At 36.4% G+C, this 23,288-nt stretch overlaps 2 protein-coding genes and 1 long non-coding RNA gene across 5 annotated transcripts; all 3 read right to left on the bottom strand.

The window, feature by feature from the left end:
- Positions 1-279: 279 nt before the first annotated feature.
- Positions 280-2,034, bottom strand: LOC118437809. Its single transcript, XR_004836368.1, has 3 exons — positions 1,860-2,034; positions 1,459-1,787; positions 280-640 (listed from the first exon to the last, which is right to left on the bottom strand). It is a non-coding gene; the product is annotated as an uncharacterized LOC118437809 (long non-coding RNA).
- A 1,610-nt stretch (positions 2,035-3,644) lies between these two features.
- Positions 3,645-9,766, bottom strand: LOC118437860. Of its 3 annotated transcripts, XM_035857253.1 has the most exons (7): positions 9,483-9,766; positions 9,069-9,161; positions 8,889-8,966; positions 7,732-8,811; positions 6,528-6,598; positions 5,323-5,459; positions 3,645-4,003 (listed from the first exon to the last, which is right to left on the bottom strand). In XM_035857253.1, exons 3-7 carry the CDS (start codon positions 8,894-8,896, stop codon positions 3,917-3,919), a joined length of 1,383 nt encoding a protein of 460 aa, XP_035713146.1. In that variant the 5' UTR covers positions 8,897-8,966; positions 9,069-9,161; positions 9,483-9,766; the 3' UTR covers positions 3,645-3,916. The 3 variants fall into 3 exon arrangements, 2 of the variants coding, with proteins under 2 accessions (XP_035713146.1, XP_035713145.1); XR_004836428.1 differs by having other exon boundaries at positions 6,528-6,611; positions 7,732-8,966; XM_035857252.1 differs by having other exon boundaries at positions 7,732-8,966.
- A 343-nt stretch (positions 9,767-10,109) lies between these two features.
- Positions 10,110-18,536, bottom strand: LOC110856522 (fibrinogen-like protein 1). Its single transcript, XM_035857203.1, has 11 exons — positions 18,491-18,536; positions 18,056-18,121; positions 17,720-17,968; positions 17,553-17,612; positions 17,085-17,246; positions 16,916-16,993; positions 16,702-16,840; positions 16,457-16,621; positions 11,232-11,252; positions 10,984-11,108; positions 10,110-10,916 (listed from the first exon to the last, which is right to left on the bottom strand). Exons 3-11 carry the CDS (start codon positions 17,906-17,908, stop codon positions 10,776-10,778), a joined length of 1,080 nt encoding a protein of 359 aa, XP_035713096.1. The 5' UTR covers positions 17,909-17,968; positions 18,056-18,121; positions 18,491-18,536; the 3' UTR covers positions 10,110-10,775.
- Positions 18,537-23,288: the final 4,752 nt, after the last annotated feature.

A 23,288-nucleotide genomic window follows, 5' to 3' on the forward strand; every position in this document is an offset into this window, starting at 1 on the left:
GCAATGGAGTGGCATGAAATGTGACACTCACAAAAATGGCTTAAAATTCCGAACTTGTGTGTACAAAAAAGAATCTGAAATAATATTAGGGGGCGCATGGTCAGTTTTCGTGATACGAACCAAAGCGTGCGATTTTTTTTTAATTTTGAGTTCCTTAGAAATACAAATTGAAGGGTATGATCACATTACCACCTACGATGTACCGAAGGTTCTTAAAAAATCCGAATCCGAGGTCGAAATCGTCATGATTCACATTCCAAGTTAATCTTGGGGGGCATGCTACATATATTTTAATTTTCTTTCAGTAATTACATTGATCAATCAATATGGTTTTATTATTTTCCAAATATTTTACTATTTTCAAGGACATGTAGACTTTACCCTAAATACATCATACAACTTATTAATTTCACCCATTTTAAATAAACCCTGTTCCTTCGTTCCGGGAGCCTTAAATGTAGCACAAGTAATTCCGGGCAGTAGTAACCGGCATGCCGACGGCAAGTCTGTTGTTGCTTTTTATCAAGGTGACCCCGATACTTTGATAATTGTACAAACCCAAACCCGGCACACTGACGGGTGCGGAACCCTGGTTCCATCTCAACCTAGACAAAGACGTAACCGTCCGTCCAAATATGATCTAGAAACGGGTAAATAAGAAGTAATTACATATAATAAAATGGTTATGGGAAGGTTCATGTATTGCGTCTTAAAAATGCGATGGTGTGAAGTGTAACCCTCCGATTTGGTTGAAATTTTGAAATCGTGTGGGCCAAGTCAATACAACCAACATTTCTTCAGACAGTTTGTGCGATGGTCAGAATTTTTCAAAATATTTGAGGTTAAAGTTGAAAAATGTGCGACTTTTACCAAGCGGGGAAAGCAAACTCAACCAAAATTCTCCCCCACTGCTAAAAATCGCATATTTTTCAACTTTATCTTTAAATATTATTTTCATTATTTTTTAAACTGCCTGAAGAAACGTTGGTTGTATTGACATGGACCACATAATTTCAAAATTTCAACCAAATCGGAGGGTTTCACTTAACATCATCGCATTGTTAAAAAAGTCGGTGGGTCGCACGGGTTCGAATTCTAGGAAATTTGAAGAATTTTTTCTGAAAGTTTAAAAGTATGCAGGCATTTTCGAATATTTTGAAGTAAAAATACCCATCATTTCTTTCACAAATTTGGAACGTTTCCCTGAATTTTCGAACATTTCGGAATAATTTTCAGGATTTTCTTCCCCCTTTTCCGGGAGTAAAGCATCTGTAAATCGAACCCACAATGGGTCTTATGACTTGATAACCTCACCCGTTTTGAAGCGGGTTGCAAATGCGAAAGAGTGGCTGAATGGTTTAAAACTTTCCGCTTTTTATGACGTAATACATGCACGTTCCTTATTTAACCTTCATAAAATAATTGCGCACGGAAATATTATTATCCTAACAAACATACCATTACCCGTCGTTCGTTCATTAATGAAGGAAATTTCCGTCACGGAATCCACCCGCAGAAGCTCCATCCCCATCGCAAATTTTATATGTACATATTAACACTAATTCACAATTAATAAAATTTATGGGCCCTCATTTACATAAATTATATTATAAAATTTATGGGCCCTCATTTACATAAATTATATTATAAAATTTATGCCTTTGAATAAATTATTTATGAACTTCTCACAGGAATTGCTTCTTAGTATATTCGTTTCCCGCTAACCGTCCCCAGAAATGTCATCATTGGATGAATTTCTAAAATTTCTTGAGACAATGGTCCAAAATCTAGAAAAAAAACATTTTACTAATACTGCCCGTATACATACATAGTTTCGCCAACGTTTTTGATATTCTTACCCTCGCCCCGTGGTTCGTGGATTGTCCCGTTTGGCGCAGGAGAGAAGCACTAAGCTCCCGAAAAGTAGAAATTTCAGCATTTTAATGGATTTGTATTTTTATCTTGCTTCAGACGCTGGTAGCAAGCTTATGCCTTTTGTGGCACGGTACGCCGCCTTAAATACGCTCCCAAACTTTCAAGTGGTCCAACGCTAAATTGCATTTCCGTAAATATGTAAATTAGACAAGAATTTGAGGTTGAATTAAAGCAAATTGATTCGCGTCATTCCATCTGACGTATGTAGATTATTCATTACAAGTGTCAAAGTGAATCAATTACTTTGAGTAATGAGATCCATCACCTGATAAAATCTGTCCAAATTCAATGAAAACTAGGACACGTCAAATGCCTGCAGCGATCTCCCCACATCAAGTGGTTTGTTTATGTAGCCCAGTCATGTTGTTGATTATCTTCAAAAGATTAGTGATTCACATACCTAATTTAATTATCCACAATTCCGTTAATTTACCTGAGTAATCCATGGCAATGTGTTTTCGCGGAATATTTCGATATTTTATCAGGCAATTTGTTTACTAATGAATTCGAGATGCGCATCACTTAATATCCACAATTCGAATAATTAAGCAGGCGGCGACTTTTCGTTGAAATGCTTTACACTTTATCAGTCAGGTGATCAGGCGTGTCGTCAATCAAATTAATTAATCAGGCATGTCATTCTTTATTAATCTAACATAATGAATGTATCATCTGAGAATCAATTACGCTAGAAATATTCTCACACGCTAATAAATTATGCAAGAAAAACATTTTAATTTAATTTCCGAGACGTGAGGTATCTGAATTAAATATGAAAAGTACCCAGATATTATAGTGAACCAACCCTTCATAATTTCGGCAAGTACAAAATCTTGATTTATTCCGAAGTAATCAACGAATTCGCTGATTCTAGGATGGTACAACTCAACAAGCAACGAAATACAGTTGTGAAGAATGAATTGCAAAATTAAAGTTTTTTTTACAAATTCATTGATGACTTAGAGCGAATTATTTAGGTAAATAAAACTGGCTTGCGGATCTTCATTTCGACCTTGCTTAAGGAATAGTTATTACCCTTCTAGCGATTCCAGGTCAATCCTAACCCTTCCTATCCAAATCTTTCCACGGTGCTCGAATTATTATATACCGAGTTCAGGTCGGCCTGCAAGGAGTAACAAACCGATTGGTGAAGCAATTCTAGTTTGTAGCTTGATATTTATTCATTACCGTGAGCCCTCCATACGTAATCTCGGTGAGGACAACAGTGTGCTACCAAAGGAAATTTTTACGTGTAAAATAAAATATTCATTTATACTAGTTACAATTATTTTATATTAAGCAGTGTAAATACCGTAAAACCTCTATTTATAGCCCTATTCTAATTATAGCCGGTCCCTAAATATAGCCGAGTCTAGAGACCAAGATTTCAAAATTTTAGCCGGGTCTCTAACTATAGCCGGGTCCGTCTTATCGTCTTTGTCCCGTTCATAGGTCATCCATAAAAATTCTTGTATATCCATGAATTAGGTCAAAATTGACAAAACTTTTAATTTCATTTGACCGAGAATACATTTAATCATGACAAAAAGTGATTTTATAATATTCCAAACTTATCGCGGGACAAAATTTAGCCGGGTCTCTAATTATAGCCTAGACTGTGACACCCAGTTTTTGATTTTAGCCCCGTCCATAAATAGAGTATTTATAGTACATATGAAAATGCAAGTATGTACATATGCCAAGGTATATAAGGTTACGGCTTGTATTTATTATAAACAATATCAACAAAATCAAGTTTTCCCAAACAAACATTACACAAGCTTTACGGATTTTAACTAATAGTAACTTGAACTAAGGTAGAATTTAGATACATATTCAGCATTTAGTCATTTATAAATATATGTACGTCAAACACAAATGAAAAATATTTGTACTCCACACCCTGAATAAAGTCTTGAACTATGTATGAAAATAATAATAATCGATATTCAAAAAAAAACAAAAGTTTATCTATTCGTTTTCACATGTACAAATGTATGAAACTTCGACAGGTTATCCCATTCGACGTCATGAAATCCTTCATAGTTTCTCTTGTATTTTTGGTGAGCTTTAAAACAGATAATGAAGCATTGCACATTTGATCAACTGTTTTCAATCATTTTCGATCAATCATTTTCACGAACTACTCAATGTTCCAGTGCATTCGGGTTTATACATAACTTTGTATTTTTGTGTCTCAACTTTCCCTGCTTCCATGTACATATGTATCTATTCAAATACCGATTTTGAAATATGTTCATCTCCTTACGTTTTTAAGACATTGAGAGGTTAGAATTTTCAATTTTTTCTTCTCTCCGGAAATATTTAATTTTTATGTTTAAGTATTTTGCATATTTCTATTTTCTTATGAAGGAAGTACACAAATTAAAAGCATGACTCCCAAATTTTGTGAACCTAAACTAATCGATTTTTACATCCTCATCTTGTAAAAAACCAAGGAGACGAGGCGACAAGGTTTCGAAATTTGAAACAAGGAAAGTTGAGACACAAAAGAAGTAAAATTTAAATGAACCATACACCAAGTCAACTGCGGTGTGGAACTACTAGCTTGGTAGGTCCTCTCCCAACGACTTTTGCTCAATATGGTTACTCAAGAGCTATTGCATTGCAATGATTGCAAGCTCATCCTAAACGTAAACAACGTAACCTTTAGTGATCGTTTTGTAATTCTAAATCTAACGGTAAAATTAGTTAGTTAATTTCTAATTAGTCAAAATTTGGCTCAACTTGATTTTTATCGCCGTCACCTTTCACCGAAACAATATATGCCTTTTTATATCGCTACTTGGCGTTTTATCTAACAATAAGATAAAATTGTAGTATCTCTTCTTATCAGCTTAATCGATGTATTTTTATACATTTTAGTTCATTTTAAAGCACTTTTGTGCACATATATGCACCATGAACATATTCATAATAGTTTGATGAGCAAAAAAAGCAGCACTATTCTTGAGTAACCCTTGAGTAAAAGTAGTTCGGGGAAGGAGTGTCGTGGTTGGAGTTCTACACCGTCATTACAACCATATGCTTTTTTTGATCAAAATATTACTTTAAAATATTTTTTAATATTTTGGTAAAGTAAAAACGCGAAATTTTCCGATTTTACAAAACAAGAGTGAAATCCGTTTGACTAAACATGTGTTTGCTCCATTCATTTAGAACAGAATTTGGAGCAAACAAGCGACTTGTCAAACAGAAAAATTTCGTGTTTTTACTTTTGTCAAAATATTAAATATTATTTTAAAGTAATATTTTTATCATAAAAAGCAGGTATCATTTTTTGGCCGATTTTTGGAAACATGATTTTACTGCCCCCTTTTTGGCCGTTCAAGACCAGCCAAGTGAGGAAGCCTGATTGCAACTTACACAAAGATTTGAAACATAGACGGAATCCATTCCAGCCATCGCCACATGCAGTTGTTTCCACAGATCGAGCTCGTCCTGGGTAAAGTCACGGTGTGGAAAATTTCCACCACACGTGGCCACATAAATCGTTTTCAGCCCTGAAATTCAGACGGACGACATAAAGAAAATCAATTGCATTTGTTTCGCACAAAGCTCTGAATATGCATAAAAGATACATGATTTCAGACAAACATTGGAACATGGGAAACATTGGAACATTGGAAACATTGGAACATTGGAACATTGGAACATTGGAAACATTGGAACATTGGAAACATTCGAACATTCGAACAAAATATTGTACAACTCTATACCCACTTCCGCCAAGGGGATTATTAGGGAAAAATGATAACTTTTCGAAAGTCTGTAAATACAGAACTGTAAACAAACCAATTCTAAACCCGTTTTCCCGCGAAAAAATTATATTTAACGGGATAAAATGATAACTTTGTCCAGCGGTAAGTGTCATAGATAAGTATGAAGTATATTTTCACCCTTGGGTAAACGCGTCATAAAGGTTTGTTATATTTGTTTCTGCAGTTATTAGCTAGCGCAGGTATTGCATTCGTCCAATCTATGTGTCTATAATTGATGCTAATTACATACATAAATAGGAACAGCTTTATCATTGAATAATTTATAAAAGCTGGAAATGTTTGTCTGCAACGGAAGTGAAATTAATTTTCCGAAACGGAAGTAAAACTGGAGAAAATTAAGTTTCGCAAGGTGCCTAAATTCAAAAATCGAAATTTAAAAAAGTAAATATGAGAAGATCATGGTGTCACTGGATCATGTGCCCCATGGTGTTATCGGAATATTGCGTCCTGATTCTGATTATTACTTGCCTGAGCAATATTCGCTACAAATTCACTTCCGTTAGCATCAGTGAGTTTTAGCGAATAAATAATACAAAAATATTGAGTGGTATTTTAAAATCGAAATCCACTCTCGCCCGGCGGGAGACGGGCTTGTACGCTAGTAATTTATGGCGTAGATCTCCCAGCGTAGGGTCACAGATTTTAACCAAATTAGTGTGAATAACAAATTTAATTAATATGTATGAAATAATTAAATTAAACAATCTATTCGTGCGAAAAATTAGAAATTTTAACCCTTCTTTCATGCAACAATTATAAAAAAAATAAATATGAATATCTTTTACTCACACGCATACAACTCCCTGCCTTCCAATAGTGCTTGAATAATTGTTCCCACTTCCTGGTCACATGTTGGCAGGCTCAACCACAAATCTTTTAACCATAGATGCGCCGACACTCAGGAGGATAACCCTTCACCGACAGAATGACCGATCTTGATGCCCTTTGGATATATTGTAGTCCTAGGTGAGTCTAGCAAAAGTGAAGAAGGATTTCATTCCATGGCCCCATTTGCGCCCGCCACACCCACTCAAAGGTGCAAAAATACCCTGTTTTGGTTCATTAAAAAAACCACCAAAAATTCAATTTTGGTTGGATTTTCACAATTTAAGCATTTTTGTGACCTTAGATAGTTGCTTTATCATATCCAATAGCAAACTCAACTTTTTCGAAATTTTGATTTTTTCGAAATCCACGAAATTTTCGAAAATACTCAAAAAATTCAAAAAATTGAAATTCATGTCGGATACGATAAAACAACTATCTGGGATCAAAAAGGTGCAAAAATTATCAAATTATCATTAAAAATGGATTTTTGGTGAATTTTTTAATGCGACCAGTTTGGCATGGGATTCCTCTTTGAAACGTGGGTGTGGCGGGCGCAAATGGGGCCATGGAATGAAATCCTTCTTCACTTTTGCTAGACTCACCTAGGACTACAACATATCCAAAGGGCATCAAGATCGGTCATTCTGTCGGTGAAGGGTTGTCCTCCTCAGTGTCGGACACTGGGTGTCGTCCACAGTGTCAGTGTCAAGAATTTTTTTGAGTGTCAGTGGACACTGTGTCAGTGTCACTCATTGTGGTCGAGTGTCAGTGGACACTGTGTCAGTGTCACTCATTGTGGTCGAGTGTCAGTGGACACAGTGTCAGTGTCACTTATTGTGGTCGAGTGTCTGTGGACACAGTGTCGGTGTCAGTGGACAAAGTGTCAGTGCCACTGATTGTGTCCGAGTCACAGGACACAGTGTCCATATATATGGGTGTCCGACACTGGGTGTCGTCCACAGTGTCAGTGTCAGCCACTGACACTGAGTGTCAGTGGACACAGTGTCAGTGTCGCTCACTGTGGCCGAGTGTCAGTGGACAAAGTGTCAGTGCCACCGACTTTGTCCGAGTGTCGGTGGACAAAGTGTCAGTGCCACCGACTTTGTCCGAGTGTCGGTGGACAAAGTGTCAGTGTCTCGCTCAAACGCGCATCTATGCTTTTAACCTCCTCCAGCCTGAACAGGTTGTGAGCACCCCGCCCAAATCCACCCCAACTCGATTCAACACGGGTTGAATCGTGCCACAGGTGAACCGACGGCGATGGCACGTGCTCCTGCACCAAAGAATTTCCACGCTCAATTTCTCCACGCTCGGAAACGCGTTCGTCAGTCGATCCAATACTTTAGGATCATGCACCCCGCTCAGCTCCAGAAACCGCACACTTGCCAAAACTGTATTCCCATTGCAAATAGTCTGCAAAATTGTGTCCAAGCTTCTCAATCTTGTAATTATTTTTCCCATAACCAGCGTCTCCAGGGCTGGCATGGCTTCGATATTTTGAAAAAGCTCGTCACACTGAATAATTTCGGTTATCGGGTTTTCAAATTCTTGCAATTTTGACATCCTTCTTGGCAACCGGAAGCCCATTATGTTTAACTCGTTCTCATCATAGCTCCCACCTCTTATTCTTAACTTGAAGAAATTCGAAAACTTCAACGTGACAAGTTGGTCCCCCACTTGGCGGATCATCCGCGAAAGTTCAGCACCGATGTCGGCGCGATTGATGTGATTGACTCGAAGCCAACACATATTGATCGTTAAGGAGGTGAGAGACTTGGAATTTGCGAAATCTGGAAATACGCCCCACGGCAGAGCGATCTGCTTCAAATTCTGTGACGCGTTGACTACCAGATGAATCAAATTGGTGAAAAAGGGGGTCACTTGTTGATGCCAGAAAACAAAACTGGTCAAAGTCGGTCTTGGATTTAGCGCTGCGGACAGAACGGGTCGCTCCGTTGTGAAATCGTCCTCCCGATCCCTGAAAAGCATCCGCTTGGTCCAAAAAATCAGCAACTTTTTCAAATTCGGACATAAATTTTGACGCAAAACGTGATGAATTGATGTTACAGTGATTTCGTGAGCGACGTCAACCTTCAAAATTTGGATATTAGTATTAAATAATTCGCAAAGCCGGCTCAAGTTGGGGGTTACGGGGTCACTCTTCTCATGGCTTCTTCGGTTAGCTGGATTGAAACTCGTCTTAACGTTAACCCATTTTGCAAGTCGGCCATCAAATGTGGAGCACCTTTCGAAAAAATTGTCACCCATTTCATCAATTTTATGAAATTTTAAGGCGAGTGTTGTATTTTTAAGGGTGAGGACCATTTCATTCCAAAGTTTGCAAACTAATCGACACCTCGTCAACTTGATGGAACTCTGTTTTAGTATTTTAGTCAAAATCTGAAAGTGAAATATTGGCTTTAACTTCAAATTTCTCAGAGTTTTTCACTTAACACCATCGCATTGTGAGAACAAAAATTGCAAACGATTTATCCAGCTTACGATCGGATTATTCAGTGCCAATAGTTCCACAGGTATTTCATGAGATTCTTCCATCTTTCCTTACGAAACTAGTCGGTTGCTGTCAAAATTTTCCTATATATTTTTAAATCTCCAGTAGTTATTTAGTTCAAGGAGCCATGTATTTCATTATGGTGTGAAGTATGACCTTACACAATTTTGAAATTATGTGGTCCAACTCAAAACAACCAACGTTTCTTAAGGCAGTTTGTGCGATGGTTGGAATTTATAAAAATATTCGACTTCAGGTTTTACAAGAATGACCCCTCTGCGTTGTTCAATTTTAAACCCAAATATTTTCACAAATTCCAACCATCACAAAAACTCCCTCAAGAAACGTTACTTCTACTTATTGTTATGGACCACTCAATTTCAAAATTTCAACCAAACTCACACCTTCTCATTGTTAGAAATTGCTTGTATTTAATTTTAACAAATATTGTGGGAAGACAGACAAATATTTTAAAAATATTAGTGTCAATGTTGATCACTGTTTTTCTTCGCTTTGTGAAATATGCTTACTACGAAGGGTACATTGGATGTTACGTGCTACCTTTTTATTGTTGATGCTGCCAGTGAACACGAATTCAATCTGTTTCATATCTCACAAAGCATGAATTATCCAGGTGTTGAACTCAACGAGGTTGTATTTAGGGTCACACCATGTGTCTCATCCTTCATTCATGTATCCAACGTATATCTAATATCGTGTGTCCCCCGTCCCATCACCCGTCATATCCTTCACATACTATTAGTATGGGGCCGTACATAAAACATGATCGATTTTCGGGAAATTATGACCCCCACCCCCGGAGGTGCCTTTTACACCCCATAATACAATTAACATGGGAAGGGCAAGATGTCTTGACCACTAGATATCCCCACTCATAAGCTTTTTCCCCAGTTCAAACGGGAGACTCGAAAATATGCATTATTACGTATATATACACTCCGGTCGGTGATGATTCAATACAATTGAGGGTATATAGGGATTCGAGCAAGGGCGTCAAATGTTCAGGCCAGTTACACCAGAGCTCGACAGATATTTTTATTAGGTCTGAAGTCTGAAATAATTCACTTGAAATTCTTCAATTCTTAAGATGACAATAAGGGAAATACACACAATAACTCTCAAAGTTAACATAAAAATTTATAAGTGTAACCATGTATGTAATTATATGATATCAAACAAAACTTGAAGGAGAAGACGTATATGAACATGAATTTTAGTTTAAAAATATATTTTTGCCTGATGAAGAAATTCTGTATGAATATCGAAAGCTTGCAACAATAAATATTTCAAGTTAAAATGTCCTCTGATATTGATGTAATCGATCAATAAATATGGGAATTCACTATGTACTTATTTAGTAGATCATTAGAAAATATACAAAGTTCATACATAAGTTCGCAAAAAAATACAGGTACATACGACATGCATTGTCCAACTTCCAAGGCTAGCATCCAATTCACTATTTTTCAACATAACATTACTATTCTTATGTGATACGAACATAACCAAACCCTTAATAAATGCTCCCACAATTTACATTTTTTCAAGTTCAGTATACATACACAGCTCAATAGTTCACCCCAAATATTTATTTGTTGAAAGCTTTGTAAAGCAAAATCATAACTGAAAATTGAGTAAGTAGTCCGTAAGTTTACTTAAGTCTGGGTCACCATGGGCTAGATAAGTAGAGCTGGTTTCCGAACCTTCATTTCAACCCTCTTTAAGGAGTAGTTGTTACCCTTCCAGTGGATCCAGGTCAATCCTATCCCAGATTTCCCTACTGTGCTCGAATTTTGATAGATGGAGTTCAGGTCGGCCTACATTAAGGAGCAACAAGCAATTTTGGTGAAGCAATTGGCACTGGCTTAACTGGTATCCACGTACATTCGAGCATTTCCGGTACCACCAGCCACTCCGGTAAAACCCGGCGCAAGTACTGTTTTCGGATTTATCGTTGTCATTGTCAATCGTACTGAACTGTTGTCCATCATGGGAACTGAATGAATCGCCTGCAAAATACAGAACAAAAGTCAGTGATAATTATGCTAACTTATTTATACATATGAGCATAATATTAATGCATAAAATATAGCATTTAAGGATGGGACGTTTATGTATATTTGAGTGCTTACGGAATGTATGTAAGGGTTCCCCTGAACATAAAGCATTTTATGCATACAGTGTATCAAACAATTGAGTACACGGTACAGCGCCTCTTCACTCAGCATGGAATAAATTATTTGTTTTTGAAAGTTTGACAATGAAATATGCATATGTTATCCAGAATTTAATGCCGAATCTAAATTTCGTTGCAAATTTCATGCCAACCAATTATTTCAGCGTGGATTTTGAGATTTGGCCGGGAAAAATAAAACCCCACATCAAAAAATTGAGTGTACGGTGCAACTTTAATTTAAAGATTTTCAGTTTCTTGACCTCCAGGCTTGAATAAGTTAAAATTGTAATTAATTACAGTTTATTATAGCTAATAAAAGAACTTTCACTACGTATTTCAATAATCTAGATGACAGGCCTTCGCGAAAATGGCTAGTCGTTAGCTTTGTCAATTTGAATGAAAAAACTATTTCTCTTCCTCGGCAAATACTTTGCCATGATAAGATTAGTGAAAAATCAAAGAATGATAAGTCGTACAATACCAAAATTATCACCAAATTGAAGGGCACTCGCTAGGTGGTACATTGTACAGGAATAGGTCAAAAAAGTAAAATCGTCTCTCGTGTGTAGCGACGAATCATCAAATAGGTGATTTTAAGCAGTGGGATATCTGCGCCAAAAACTTCGGCAGAAGTTAAACAAGAGTTAGGCCTTTCCATTAATCCACAAACCGTGAGGGATAGCTTGCCAGAAAAAATTTTTAATACCCTAGTGAATAGGAAGAAACCCTCGTTTCAAAGCGTAATCAACGTCGATGCCTGAAATGGGCTAGAAATCACAGCGCATGGACAATTAACGATTGGAAACATGTCCTGTGGACCGAGGAAAGCTGGTGCAAGATGTTTGGAGCAGATTGAGTTGTTCATGCGTTGAAAAAGATGAATAAAGCACTAAATCCGGAATGCATCCATAAGGCAGCAAAACATGTAGGTGGTTCCATAATGGCTTAGGGTCCTTGGCGTGGAACATTGTTGGAAAATTGCACTTTGTCGACGGAATTATGACTCAGGAGGTCATTCTGGACATTTTAAAAGAAAATCTGATCTCATCCCCTAAAAACCTGAGAATTGGGGGTGATTACTATTCAAAAAAACTCGGACCCCAAACATATGCGAAGATGGGGGCCAAGTGGTTTCAAGAGAAGAAGATTAAAATGCTTCCCTTGGCAGCTCAGTTACCGAACTTAATTCCCAATTAACATTTGTGGTCCGAACTCGAACATAAAATTTCCAATAGGACTTTATCTACCAACTATAACTTGAAGACCATTATTCCAAGAGCATGGGAGGATATATACCCAGATTTGACAAAAAAGTTGTCGGAATTCATGCCCAGACGAATTTAAGGTGTTATTGAAGCTAAATGTGGCTAAACACCCTATTAGGTTAAAGTTGTTAATTATAAAACACATAAATATCCTACCGTGTACTCATTTTTTTGACTTCATATTTACACATTTTTGGGTTGTCAATTTATTTCTGGACAAACGGACTGATATATCGAAAAATGCTTTTCAGAATTGGATTCAGCATTAAATTTGCCATTATATAGTAACCTTTCTGTATATTACTAATTGATGTGGAGAAAATTGTTAACAGTTAAATGAGGAGCCGTTGTACCGTGTACTCAATTGTTTGATACACTGTAAGTGAATATTTTTTTACTTCAAATTTTGATGTACAAAAACTAATCACGTGGACTGCCAATTGTACATCGTTTTTTAACACTAAAATTTTGAAAAACAGCCATTATTGCAAATATTACTGTTTTTGTTAGCATATATAAATACATGTTAAGCGAAGGATACTTAGTTTCAACGTGACGGTAGGCGCCTTAAGTATGAAAGGTTATGAATTTTGCCTAAGTTGAAAGAAATTTTAGCCTAAATATCGAGAATGCATGTCTTGAATATGATAGGTAATGAATTTCAACCCAGGTCACCTGGGTTGAAATTAACGTCGAAACTTGCTTTATATTGCATTTTGTTGGGTATGAAAATTACAAACAAAAACCGAGACATTCACTTCATTTGAAAATATTTCACCTGAAATTCTTTATTAATTTTCAAGATGATCATAAGGGTATTTTACGAGTTCGCATCATTAGAAAATAATCAAAGGTCATCAGTTCGCCAAAAAATGTTGATTTAATTGCGTATCTTCTAACCCTATCGTTGAGTTCTCAATGCTTTTCAAAATTATGTCGCACTGCGAGCATATAAACTTCTAAAGAATACCCCAAATATTAACACGTTGTAAAATAACAAAAAGTTGAAAATATTTTCAAAATTTACAAAATTCTTTCTAATCCGGCAAAAGTACATATGGCTGAAATATTAGCTTTTTGAAAAATTTAAACAGTCCATTTTTTGATCTTTTTCGAAAAATATTGTGTTAAAATGTTGTTTGCTTCTACATTAAGTTGTTTATAGTCAAATCATCATGGTGGTAATGAGCTTAGATAAGTCGGGCTGGCTTGCGGATCTTCATTTCAACCCTTTTTAAGGACCAGCTATGACCCCAGTGGATCCACACTATGCCTACCGCAGTTTTTTTCGTGGCACTCGGAATAAAATATATGGAGTTCAGGTCGGCCTTTAAGGAGCAAAAATAAATTTCGGTGCACAATTTCCACGGATTAATCGATATTTACGTTTACACGTACGTGTGAGCATTTCCCATACCACCAACCACTGCGGTACGTCGCGGCACAATTAGTGTTTTCGGATTTATCGTTGTCATTGTCAATTGTGCTGAATGGTTGTTCATTATGTGCACATAATGAATCACTTGCAATACATATTAGTATTCAGATGGAATATCTGTGTATCAAACGTATTTATTCACATTTTTCGCAGTCAAATACATAGCAATGCAAGAAAGCAAGTGTTTATATATTTGCGTCAATAGTCCAACCAATAGAAGGATCAAGCATTCGTACGTGAAAAGATGGTTTCGCCTAAACGTTAAGAATTGAATGTCATGCATCTATACATGTGACAATTTATGAAAATAATAGGCGTAATCGATCATCAATTTGTTTACAGGCTTTAAACTGCCTTCTGATATGTCCGGAAATCAAAATTTGCGAAATTTTCATTAGTAGATCTGGAATAATTCATCTGAAATTATTTATTAATTCTCAAGAAGACAATGCGGTCTTATGGCTACAAAATAACCAAGGGCATAATTTCGCAAAAAATTCATCTTGCAACCTTAATCTAGTAATTTTTTTCAAATCATTTTGCGATGCTAGCATCAATAAATACCCCCACAATTTACAATTTTTCATCTCCAAAATTTATGAATATTCATTGACCTTTGAAGGTACACCTAATATATTTATTTCTTGAAAGCTTCGTACAGCAAAACATAAATATAAAGTTTAATACATATTCCCTCTACGAGCGTTCCACATACTTCTCTAGAAAGTACGAAATTTTTTATAAAGTAGCTTCCTTGTAACCTGGCCACAACGAGTCAGAAAAGTCGGACCGGCTTTCGAATTTTCATTTCAACCTTCATTAAGGAGTAGTTGGAACCCTTCCAGTGGTTCCAGACCAATCCTAACCCGGATTTTTCCACGGTACTCGAATTATGATATATGGAGTTCAGATCGGCCTACAAAGATACATAAATGACTTTTGCCAAGTAATTTGCTAATGATTTAATTGGTGTTAAAGAGTACCATGCTACACACTTTATACCACCAGGCACTGCGGTACAAGACGGCACAGCTACTGTTAACGGATTTATCGTTGTCATTATCGATTGTGCTAAACTGTTGTCCATTATGGTAATCTAATGAATTGCCTGCAAAACACAATGGAAGCTAGGTCAGAAGTCTAATTTAAGGATATCAGTAGCGTGTGTTGGGGGAGATTTACATATGTTAAAGATTAACAATACGTTTACAATAAATCATTATAAAAAGGCACCTGTACATATTTATATGCATTATCTGGTGTCGTAGGAGAAATAAGGTTTATCCTAAGCATCGAGGATTTTATAAATGAATAGGTTTTTGCTTAATCTTGTTTTGTCCCAAAACTTTCCTGACAAATTCACGCTGCTAATTTTCTGACACTAGCAAAGTCAAACATTATGGCATATGTTGGCCTATTTCAGCATCCCTTGGAGACCAAAAATTTGAAAGCTCATGAATTAACACATGCAAGGATGATTTCATCAAATTTCCTAGAGAGTGTAATGCAGCTCAGGTGACAGGTGATGAATGTTGTTAAAATGTATGCTTCGCTTCAAAATTAACCTTGACACTGGCTTTTGAAAAACATTCTGTTAGGTACGAGATAATTCGCCTGTAATTCTGTATGTAACTCTACGAAGACAATACCTACTCATTACGTGTTCACATCTTTAGAGACGTTAGACAACAAATAAAATTTCAAATTTTCGCAAAAAAATTGGCCCGAAAATTAATTTGCGAACTTTCCACATCTCCAAGAGTCGTATCTTGTTCACAAAATTTTTAAAATCAAAATCAAGTTTATTCAAAAGTCTTCCCAGATCATTCCACAAGTTTACATTTCGCGGAAGTATGAATGTTTTGTTTGATTAAGTTCTTTGTAATGTGTTCGCATTGAATTAGATAAGTCGAACTGGTTTGCGAATCTTCATTTCAACCTTTTTTAAGGAATACTTGAGATCCTTCCAAACGGATCAGATCACCCCTACCCCTGGTTTCTCTACTGCACTCGAGTTGTTATATATGGAGTTCAGGGCGGCCTACAAATAGTATTAGTAATTTCAGGTGCTGATACTGGCACTGTATAATGTATGTTAGCTATGAATCACACCTTGTGGCAGGTTTGATACCACCAGCCACCCTTGTATATTGCGGCGCAACTTTTGTTTACGGATTTATCGTTATCATTGTCAATTGTGGTGAACTGTTGCCCATTATGGTAATCTAATGCATCCCCTGAAAAATAAGCAATGGAAAGCAGATGTAATTGTGGTGTTGGAGTGTGTGCCCCTTCTTTGAATTACGACCAACGTCTTCAAAATTACATGTTCTTCCTGGCTCTACGTAATTAGTTTGTAATGGTTTGTGCATTAATTCATTTCATATGGACCACACATTGACTGGACTGATTGCAGATTGGATACTTTTTATTGCAAAAACCAATAAGCTAAAATATTTCAGGCCTGAAATCACTCACCAGCAGTTCCAGTGTATCCGGCTACTGTTAGGTTGTACTTCTCAGTGGAATTCGCGACTTTAAAAACGTCGTACATCGCGTACGCTTTTGTCCTATTCCAGTCCTCGAGATCCACCCGAAGCTGTGTAAATCCTTCTTCCGTAAGACTATTAATGGTTTTCAACCCTACATTAGTTCGCATATTAACTCTATATAATGTAAGCTACGGGATTTTTTATAATTATGAAATTTATGCAAGATCTAACCTAGCCAGAAGTCTCCGCTAAGGCTGCCAAAACCATTTTCATACACTTCCCAAATTCTTTCAAAATTAGTTCTCTCTTTCCCTGGCGGTGTGGGTGTACCCCGTCTTTGAATTATTACCCACTCCTTGTCACAGATTACCTGGATATGTTTTTGTTTGTAACTAAGTAATTAAAATTAAAATTTACCACAACATGTACTAATGAAATTATGTACTTGTTGATTACGAAACGTTGAATCAGAGAGACTGGAGTCGTCACTGCAGGACTTTATCTTGTAAAAGTCCGGGAAGGACTGTTAAAAATTTAGGTTTTAGATTACGAAATGTGTGTACTAACAATTAACAAACTTTACTCAAATATGGTTAAGCTCTTTACTCTCGTACATTGTTGATGTAGTACTTCAAACTGTCCACTTCAGTTATTATGTTAGCAACGCCTTGAGACACATTTGCACCTGCATTCCGAATCTCTTCCAAAGCTACAATCTGGTCACTCTGCACGTTCAGAAGTAGCTCCACAAATTTGCAGGTTTCATTATAAGCAGACTGTAAGGTGTAAAAAATAGTTTAATCATACATATGCTACATTCCAATGCAAAACTATATCGTATTGACGTCAATCTTTTGCAGCATGTGACGTCACATGCAAAAATGACGTCACATGCATCAGATGGAAGTTTCCTATACCACAAAATTTCAGACCCAACAACGAATTAACCTTATTACAATCACCACTTAAGCCTGTCTAGCTTACAATATTTAGTTAGCTGAGTTATCTTAAATATATTTGCGCCCGATTATATACAAATTTTGTATATGTATGACCAACGTGTGCCAATAAAAAATCCGTACCTTTCGCACTTGTGATGCTAATATGCCCAATCGGTAGTCGGAGGCCACAGCGTCAAGAGTCTGAAATTTAAAAAAATAACTTTATTTCAGTTCGATGATTAATACACAAGCACTTAGCCGAAATAAAAGTATACAATTTTATTAATGTGAGTGAAGTGATTACGCACATCTGTTGACCTTCGGGTTCTTCCCTTCTTCAATTTTTCTCTGTGATCCACATCCATACGCAACTCTTCGAATACTTCCAGATTTCTAACACCAATTTGCAAACCTTCCAATTTTTCGTTGATGCTAGCTTCCATGTTTTTAACACTAATTTTCAGGTCTTCCAATTTCTTTGTGAATCTTGCTTCCATAGCTCCAATCTCGGCAGTGAGGTCATCCTTCGTTGGAATGTTTGACAACTGCGTGGTCAACTTGACAAGAAATGAAATTATTTTCTTCAGTACATAAAATTCAGAAATATTTTTGTAAAAACTATGCTGAAAACGATTTTTTCTCACTCGTTCAAAAACATCATTCACATTCCTTCTAAATGACTCTTCGTCATGTGGATCCGCTCCTTTAACCTGAAATAATAAAACACCTATCCAGATAAAGCGATCTTGAAGGAACGCTTGTTGAACTACATAAAATCGCGTGATTGTTGTGAAAAAATGAAAAACCGACAGCTTAAAATTCAAGTATTATTTGATATTTAAAGTACACTTAAAATTTATGTTTGTCTTGTAATTCTGTACTTAAAAAAATGAGACACATTACGAATTTGTTTATTCGACTTACTAATTTATAAAATTGTATCCAACCTCCTAAAAATATTAGGAGGAAAAAATATAACGTGTTATTCATCACTGCGAAATTTGCACTGTCCACCAAGATAATATACTTGCTGTCTTTAATACGTATGTAATTTCTACGAAATCTGGCTTAATCCTTACTTGGAAATGGTGTGTGGGTTCAATATGTTGGTAGATTAAGCTGCCCTGCACACTAAATAATGGGGAGCAAATTCACTAATAATTTTGGCAGGAATAAATCACGTCATACACTTACATTTTAGATAGGTAAGTATTACAAATCGCGTTTGGGGGCAATTCACTTGGCAAATTGGCTTAGCAAAATATTTAGGGTGTACTCTTAAAAAAATCAATAACCGTTGGTATTGATATGTGACTCTACCGCGTGGTATTGATCCGGTATTGAATCAATACTACGTGGTAAAAACTTTAATACCAATTAGTATTAAAATCATTACCATGAGGTATAATTTCAATACCGGTTCTATACCAATATGGTATAACTGTTTAATACCAAGGCGGTAGAGTCACGTATCAATACCGCTAGGTTTTTTCAATACTAAGTTTCTAAGAGTGTGGATACATACCACAAGATTGATGTATAATTATTTATGGAGATTTATCCCGTGTACAATTCACATACACATCTGGGAAGACGAATCTGCTCTTCTTAATACATGCTTAAGAAGGATTACTGCGAAATAAGTAAAAAAGGATCAAAGTTCTTGCCCACTTTGAAGTTCTAACAGAAACATACTCGTCTGCATGGATGATACTTACTTACTACATACGTACATACGTAGTATTTGTGAAGATGAGTATGAATGTAAATATAATTATAAATTGTTTCCATACTCAGGATTATCATGATAAATAATTAACAAGCAAATTTTTTGCATGAATGCAAAAAATATGCGCATGTTAATAACGTACAAGTGTTCGGTGTACCCATATTTACATATCTGCAAAATCAATACATGTGCATGTGTAGAATTGAATAATAATTCGCTACATATTTACATATATGTATGTACACATATGTAGCTGTGCGTTATTATTTATTTGCTAAATAAATAAAATAAGTACTGTTTCATATGATTTTAACCATACTTACTTTCTATTTTATTATTTAGCAGTATATGTATGCATGTAAACATGCTAGTGCTTTTGGACTTCAAACTAATAGAAACTAGTACTTAAAATATATGCTACTAATAAATACAGGAAGAAAAAAATAATCGTGTTGACAGTTACATTGTACAAAGTAACCTAAATTAATTGACCCTTTAAATTCAGATTACACATGTAATGTAGCATTTTACTATAAAGATGTCTCACTAGATTGCTCAGTAACATGCTCGACTCACACCTAAATTAAAACATGTGTGCCGCACTCTCAATCAAATCCTGCGGAACTGTGAGCAACAAATTAATCGTGTGCGTCACCATAACCACGAAATACGTCATTTTCGTACTTCTCTTATAAATCAGAAACTTATGCCCCGCCAGGATCGGGGATAAGGTCAGCACTTTAAGCGATCTAAGCTCCTTCCTCGTCTTCTTCACGCCCTCTTTCGGCTGCGAAATCGTATAGTAATCCAAATTCCGCAACAGCTTATCCGAGTAATCGGGCACATTGTGCAAATAGTTGAACATGACATTCGCAAGAATCAGTATCATAATCGCAATACAGGGAAATATGACGTACAACCAGACGGGCAGGGTCCCGTAAAATTTCAAGCTTACAAAATTACTCAGAATACCATTCGCTAATCCTAAACCTTGCGAAATCAGGCAAATAAAGCCGATCAGCGATTCCATACTAATTAGCACGATTTGCACGTGGCGATACCGCGATTCTACCGGATTCCCGCTCATTCGCGAGACCATGACGCTGAAGGGGCTTGCGTGCTGCTGGATTAGGAGAACCAGTGAAGACCGCAACATTTGAAACGTGCTAATGGAAACGGTGATCGTAAACGCGAGGAATCTGCACAGTTCGGCGGGTGCGGTGCAGATAAGGTAGAATCTGAAGATATGAGCGGGAAGATAAGTTATTTTAAGCATGGATAAGATGTGGTAGTATGGATCCAACCGGAAGAAAATGGCTGACAAAGAGAAGATGGAGGGATACGTGGTCAAGGCCCAGATGAAGAGGGTCATCGTAATCCAGAGATAGTTTCGATGAGGTGTGAAAGAGTCACGATGGTCAAAACCTGTATAAAAAGTTTGTCAAGTTTAAGACAAGACTCGACAAGACACCACTAAAATCGTAGAAGTAGCAAAATCATAGCTCGCCTTTGGGAATTTATTTTAAAATTCTGGACGACCAATTCGTACTTAACAAGTTGATTGATAGAACGGCACCGAATTTTTAAGCCAATTTCGACAAATTCTAATTGTTCTCAAGGCTTATTCAATTTCTGACCTCGTCCTTCTAAAACTGTCGAAATCTGAATGTATCAAAAAATTTGCTACGACAAGCTTTACAAGTTTGTCGTGCAGAATTTAAAAATAAATTCCCAGAGCCGACAAGTGATTAAAAATCAGGGTTGGCCAAAATACTATTTGAAATACAAAATACAAATTACAAAATACAAAATACTATTTTGTATTTTGAGGCCCATGGTTCAGATCAAAGTATTTTGCATTTTGTATTTTGAAACTAGCCGGGTATTTTGTATTTTGCATTTTTAGGTTTCGACGATTTTGGGCAAAAGTATTTTGTATTTTGATAAGATTCGAGTATTTTGTATTTTGTAATTGTATTTTGAAGGTTCACACTAATGTATTTTCATTTTGTATTTTGAAACTCATATATTTTGCCCAACCCTGTTAAAAATGTGCAAACGTTGCCCAATAATTATCCTTTTCTATATATGTCCATTCAAATTATATTCGCCATCAGTAATTCATATTTAATCCTAAATATGAAGATTACCTTGGTTTTGCAAATTTCCTTCCATCCTAACCAAAGTATTCCACCCCTTGACAAAATCCGCTCCGTACAAAATGAGTCCCACATTTATCGCGAACCCGGCAAAAGCTGTGGAAAACTGGCCAACAAAGAGGAATAAAAACGCGAGAGGGAGCTGCTTATAAAATGTGAACATTTGCGACAAAAATATGACCACTACTCCACCCGCAGTGCAAATTCCGAGACCAACAAAGGTGTGGAAGCACCACAAGTAATATTTGAATCCTCCCGCCCGATATTCGAATCTTTTCTTCTTAGCGGACCACTTAACGGGGGGCGACGTGAAATGCTGCATCCATCGAGAGTACTTCTTAAAAGTGTCGAACATGGCGGTTTGATCCATTCTACGTTTTTTGGCTGTCGAGAATGTTACGCTTATGTTTAAAGAAGTCTGTTTTAAGTGGAGTAGAGTCGGTTATTCCACTTTCGGATTAAGTATTCGTCCTAACCGAGTCCGAATCATTCAGTTCTAACAGATGTTGTTTTTAACTAAAAAACTAGGATTCAGCTCGGTTGCACTGTTTCAGTTCAGTTTCCACCGATCATGAATTCAATTAGTATGTATCAAATTTGCAAATAACCCGATCTCCCAATGCGCAAAGTTGCCCGAAAAATATTGGAATTTAACGTGAAGACTGACGACGTTTCTTATGCAAATATCTCCGGCAAACCTGAGCGTTTAAAAATCGTGCCGTTTGCGAATTTCCTGTAGATTTCTGATCTATTGAAACTCGTATGAATAAATCTGTGAGTATACGTTGTACATAACTTGGACAGCGATGTATGTAGGATTTTATCCAACTCGGCACTAAAAATAAGCCGAATGGCCAATTCAAACTGATGAATTCAAATCCAATTTCATCGATAAACTTTACATATGATTTTAATTTCCTCTCGTTCCTTGCTAAAAATCTAGGGAATATTGGATTAAAGGGTTTAAAATTGAAAAAAACTGACGTGGAATATGTATCGACAATTTGCCAAATTAAATTACCATATTGAAATAAGCGTATTAAATATTTAGCACAATTAAGTTACCACTAGGTTCGCTCTTCCCTAAAACGTAGGTTTTTTTTTGAAGGATTATCGATTCTGACTGCCAAAGTTCATTGGTTTACTCTATATATGGACTGGTCACTGAATGAAAGTGTCAAGTAATCTTTACCTCCCAAAAATGAATGCATGAATCAAATTTAATGAAACTTTTGTGCAATACTAACGATGACCAGACCGAGGTTTTCCGATACTTCATTGGTCCAAGTACACCTTCACTACCGGTGGAGAGAACACTTTGTCACACACCTCTCATGAGCGCTTCGCCACTCGTTTCATCAACTTCTATGATGACCTTCTCCATAACCCGCAGAAATTTTTTGAAATTATGTGGTGTCCTTTTTTTCTGAGTATATTGTTTCTCAATTAATGCCCAAAATCTTTCAATGGGTGGACGCTGAGGTACGTTTGGAGCGTTGCCTTTTTTCTCGACGAATTCAGTTTTTTCCCTCGATGGTACCCTGACACTATTTTGGCATTCTACAACGTACCCATGTCAAACCAAAATAAAACACGTTTTTTTCTGATAGAGGGGATCAGTCTTTCGACGACATATTCCTTGAAATAATGGGCAAAGTTTATATTCTTCGTGGAAGCGAGTGGATTTGAGACGTTCCCATTTTTGTCCATCGCCAGCCATTTTATGGATTTCATTGGAAATTTTGCTTGGTTTTGAATTTATAATTCGAACAAACGTCATTTTTACTTCTATATGAGTAGAACTTTACACGATTGATGCTTCGAGGTCTACGGGACAGTAGTTTTCATCGTCCATGACGACAAACTTCTTACAATCGATTTTAACATTTTCTCAACAAGTTTTCGACAATTTATTTTAGTTCTGCCATTTTTATCTTCTGTGTATTTTGGTGCGGTTTTAGTGTTGTAATTTTTGAAGTCCATCTTAGT

Source organism: Folsomia candida, unplaced genomic scaffold (genome assembly GCF_002217175.1).
Source record: "Folsomia candida strain VU population unplaced genomic scaffold, ASM221717v1 Fcan01_Sc016, whole genome shotgun sequence".
NCBI lineage: Eukaryota > Metazoa > Arthropoda > Collembola > Entomobryomorpha > Isotomidae > Folsomia > Folsomia candida.

Coding starts and splice junctions, on each gene's coding strand:
- LOC118437860 (XM_035857252.1), bottom strand. CDS start 9,122: ATGGAAGAATCTCATGAAATACCTGTGGAACTATTGGCACTGAATAAT. Junction 6,599..7,731: donor ACCTGTTCAGGCTGGAGGAG/GTTAAAAGCATA, acceptor TTTGTGGTTGAG/CCTGCCAACATGTGACCAGG. Junction 5,460..6,527: donor AGGCAGGGAGTTGTATGCGT/GTGAGTAAAAGA, acceptor TCTGAATTTCAG/GGCTGAAAACGATTTATGTG.
- LOC110856522 (XM_035857203.1), bottom strand. CDS start 17,908: ATGGAAGCAAGATTCACAAAGAAATTGGAAGACCTGAAAATTAGTGTT. Junction 16,622..16,701: donor TAGCGGAGACTTCTGGCTAG/GTTAGATCTTGC, acceptor GAACTAATGTAG/GGTTGAAAACCATTAATAGT. Junction 11,109..11,231: donor GGAACCCTTACATACATTCC/GTAAGCACTCAA, acceptor TGTATTTTGCAG/GCGATTCATTCAGTTCCCAT.